The following is a 4,213-nucleotide window of genomic DNA, read 5'->3' as shown; positions in this document are numbered from 1 at the left end:
TTCGTTTATGATTATTAGGTCAATTATGGACTTTGATTTTACCGGTTTTTTTTCGATGCATTGTTTATCAATCTTATTTTTATTGTTATTGCAATCGTCTGATTGTCAAATTCTATTGATTTTACCGTTTAATTTGCTAATTTTATTGTTAATTTGCTAATTTTATGTCATATGTTGAATATTCGTTTGATGTTACTGTTTTTCATTCGATCTTTTCTGTAATCATTCGTCTGTAATGCATATTCGACATTTAGATAATCAATTATATCTTGAGCATCTTCTGACATTTAATATTTTTCCAAACTTTTAGTGATTTTGAGAATCTTATCTTATCTAGTGATTATCTTGTTTATTTGTTTCCTTTTTTGTATAATTATCAATTCTAAATTTCTAATATGTATATAAACTCCAGGTTACTGATGATTCATTTTGAGTTCTCTGAATTCTTGTTCAGATTTGCATTCAACTATTAATGAACAATAATGTAAGTTTTTTTTTTCTAAATATAAATTTCACATTTTCTATATAATGTAATAAAATAGATGTTTTTTTTTTGGTTTTGCAGTTCATGATCAATCATCTTCAAATATGAATATTGATCATTCAAATAGTTGTAATTCTTATTCAGATTTGCATTCAATTATTAATGAACAATCACGTAAGTTTTTTTTAATATAAATTTCACATTTTATATATAATGTAATAAAATAGATGTTTTGTTTGGTTTTGCAGTTCTTGATCAATCATCTTCATGTATGAATATTAATCATTCAAATAGCAGTAATTCTCGTTATAGTTTTGATTTTGAGCTCTACAATACTGAAACTTTTAAGCTTGTTCCTTATGATAAGTTGATAAATAAGAAGCCTTTCAAAGGATTGTTGTTTGATTCGTTGGACATTGTTCTTGACTTTTACAAGACTTATGGTCAAGAATCTACTTTTGATGTGAATATGTCAAGTCAAAAAAGATACAATGATGGCACAATTCATATTAGATATTCGACATGTAGTAGATCTGGTTTCACGGAGTCATTCAAGAATGAAAATATTAATGTGAAATTTTCAGATGTTAAGAGAAGGAGAACTTCTTCTAAGAAGAACGGATGCCATGCTGTTTCAAAGTTCAAGAATCTCTGATGTTCTTTAATGTTCTACATTTATGAGTTTGTTGAAAATCACAACCATGAACTTGTTGCTCAAGATCAGTTGCACTTATTAAGCATTAATAGGACAATGGATTTTCTTGATGAATCTTTTATACATAAGGTTGGTACTAGTAACATTGGTGCTTCAAAAGCTTATAACTTGGTGAGTAGTATGAAGGGTGACTTTGATTCTAGGGGAGGGACTGCAGTTGACTTTAAAAATTTTCATAGAGATTCAAATTCTAAAATTGGTGTCAAAGATTCCCAAATGGTTGTGGATATATTGACAAACAGAAAATTGTGTTTCTCTAATTTTTTGTTTGAGGTCCAAAAAGATGTTGATGATCATCTTATTGGACTTTTTTGGGTTGATGATACTTCGAAAGCCAACTATAAAGAATTTGGAGATGTACTATCTTTTGATGCTACTTATCAAACAAACAAGTAATTCCTAATCCTTATTTGTTCTTTTTATGGTATTTGTTCTTTTCAATAATACTTATAAAAAAAATTCAGGTATTCTATGGTATTTGTTCATTTTACTGGAGTTGACTACCACAAGCGTTGTGTTACTTTTGCTGCTGGTTTACTAGCTCGTGAGACAGCAGATGCATATGTGTGGTTGCTTGAAGTGTTTCGTAAAGCATTTGTCAAGCCACCCATGATGATTGTAACAGATCAGGATTCATCAATGAAGAAAGTTGTTAATTTTGTTTTTCCTGAATCGAAGCATAGACTATGCATGTGGCACATCACTCAAAAACTTGAGGAAAATGTATATTCTTTGTTTCTTGATTCCTATATATGTTTATACCCATATAGATCATAAAGCACATTGTGAATTCACAATGTAAATTTGCATATGATGAAAGGAACAAATCTAAATCATAAATCACACTGTGAATTCATAATGTTAACCAAATGTTATGTTACTATGAATTACATTAAATATTCAACATATGTAATGCTTCTTATGTGTTTTCTTAGATTCCTATCGATGTTTATAACCATCCAGACTTCCAGAAGACATTTTTTGATATTATATGGAATCTTCAATGTTCTCCATAAGATTTTGAAAGTTCGTAGTCAACAATGTTAGATAAGTTTCATCTAAAAGAAAATGACTGGTTAAGGTCTGTTTTTAAAATAAGGGATTTATGGATTCCAGCTTTTATGAGAGATCTTGAACTTTCTGGTTTGATGCGAACTACTTCAAGATCAGAGAGTCTAAATTATGCTTTCTCACATTTTTTGCATCATAAATCAAATTTGGTGAAGTTCATGATGTCGTTTTATAGTGCAATGGAGAAGCAAAGGCATCAACAATCTTTATTAGATTATCAGTCCACAACTACTACCCCCAAGCTAAGGACTCCTTTGGCTATTGAAAAGCATGCATCGGAAATTTATACACATAATATTTTCTTGGACATTCAGAAAGAGTTATACAAATCTGTGTTTTATTGTGTTCAAGAATCTTTAGTTATTGAAGATGAAAGTGAAGTTTATGTTTTGAGAGATAAGAAGAAAAAAAAGTTGATTGATAAAAATTTGAATGAGGATGAAGATTCTGATGATTTTTATCGAAATAGTCTTCCTTCTCATTGTCCTAATACTCGTTACAAGGTATGTCTCTTTGTCCTAATACAGTTTATTAAATATAAAATGTAGTTTAAAAATTCACACTGTGAATGTAGGATGTTTTGCTAATTCACGGTGTGAATTTTTACAGAGTTATAAATTGGTTTGTACTTTTCATTACATTAGTATGGAATATGTATTTTTTTTTTTGTGAATTTGATTTGAAGTACATATTTATATTATAGTATTATGATTTCTAATGTCCTGTTGATTAATAATGTGAATCGATGTTAATTTGTTTAATTTTTATCGAATGGTATGATATAGAATTTCTTATTCACATATTAATTTGTTTATTAATGATAATTTTGTAGGTTGTATTTAGAAGAAGGGGTGATAGCATTAACATCAGTTGTAGCTGCATGCATTTTGTCCAGGAAGGATTGTTATGTCGTCATATGTTTTTCATATTAAATATGAAAGAGTATGACGAAATTCCATCAAATTTCATTTTGAGGAGATGGGGAAAAGATATCATAGCTGATGGATTGTTGACAAAAAAGTACTCATATCCTCATAAAAGCAGTAAAAATGAATGTTTGATTCAAGATACATATGCTATTCTTCGTTTGTCCATTAACAAGATAGCAAATAATGAGGATGAGTTGGCTAAATATATAAAGCAACTTCAGGAGGTTGATAGTGGTATTCCTTTATGTACCTCATCAAGGGCATCTTCGAGTAGATCAGTTCACATTGAAAAAATTATTGGAGTTGCAGCACCTGATGTTGTCAACATTCATAATCCAGAGGGGATCAGAAACAAGGGATGGGCCAGTGGTAAAAGAATCAAGAGCACTAGACAGAAAGTGATTGAGAAATCTAAAAAGGATTCTAGGTTGTGCAGTTTATGTCATAAACCAAATCATAATGCTAGGAGTTGCATTTTGAGGTTAAAGAAGTTTGATTTAGAATCTGAGGTTACAGAAGGCTGATTGTTTCTATTTTTTTTTATTTTTAAGACTACTAAAATAAGATTTGATTTTTGTAATGATCATTCAATGGATAGAAATGCTGAAATATTGATGTTAATTTTGATATTCATTGTTTTAGACTTTATTTCTAATAATAGAATATATTTTTTTTTTCAAATTTATTGTTTTTGGTTAAAGATATTTTTTTATTGTTAGTTTTTTGAATATTTTCTAATAAAAATTTCATGCTAACGATTTAATTTATGTATATTATTATTAATCTCATATATAAAATTTTCATGTTAAAGATTGTCTTAATGTAATTTAATTCACATTGTGAATCTCAACTATTAATTGTTCTAATGATCTATATGTACGATAATTCACATTGTGAGCCTCACATATAAAATATACATGTTATAATATGTATTGTAATTCACATTGTGAATCTGACATATAAAATTTTCACAAGGTTAACATATAAACAATGTAAATTTTATATATGTATTGT

The 4,213-nt window shown here is 28.4% G+C and overlaps 1 protein-coding gene across 1 annotated transcript; it reads left to right on the top strand.

Moving 5' to 3' along the window:
- The first annotated feature begins 1,235 nt into the window (after positions 1-1,235).
- On the top strand, positions 1,236-3,723 carry LOC145099663 (protein FAR1-RELATED SEQUENCE 5-like). The gene is made up of 7 exons (XM_079037196.1): positions 1,236-1,591; positions 1,664-1,922; positions 2,135-2,204; positions 2,316-2,645; positions 2,715-2,773; positions 2,880-2,891; positions 3,103-3,723. Exons 1-7 carry the CDS (start codon positions 1,236-1,238, stop codon positions 3,721-3,723), a joined length of 1,707 nt encoding a protein of 568 aa, XP_078893322.1.
- Positions 3,724-4,213: the final 490 nt, after the last annotated feature.

This window comes from Lactuca serriola, chromosome 4, assembly GCF_051521515.1.
Source record: "Lactuca serriola cultivar US96UC23 chromosome 4, Lser_US96UC23_V15, whole genome shotgun sequence".
NCBI lineage: Eukaryota > Viridiplantae > Streptophyta > Magnoliopsida > Asterales > Asteraceae > Lactuca > Lactuca serriola.
The sequence above is the reverse complement of the archived record's forward strand: the minus strand, read 5'-3'. Positions and strand labels throughout refer to the sequence as shown.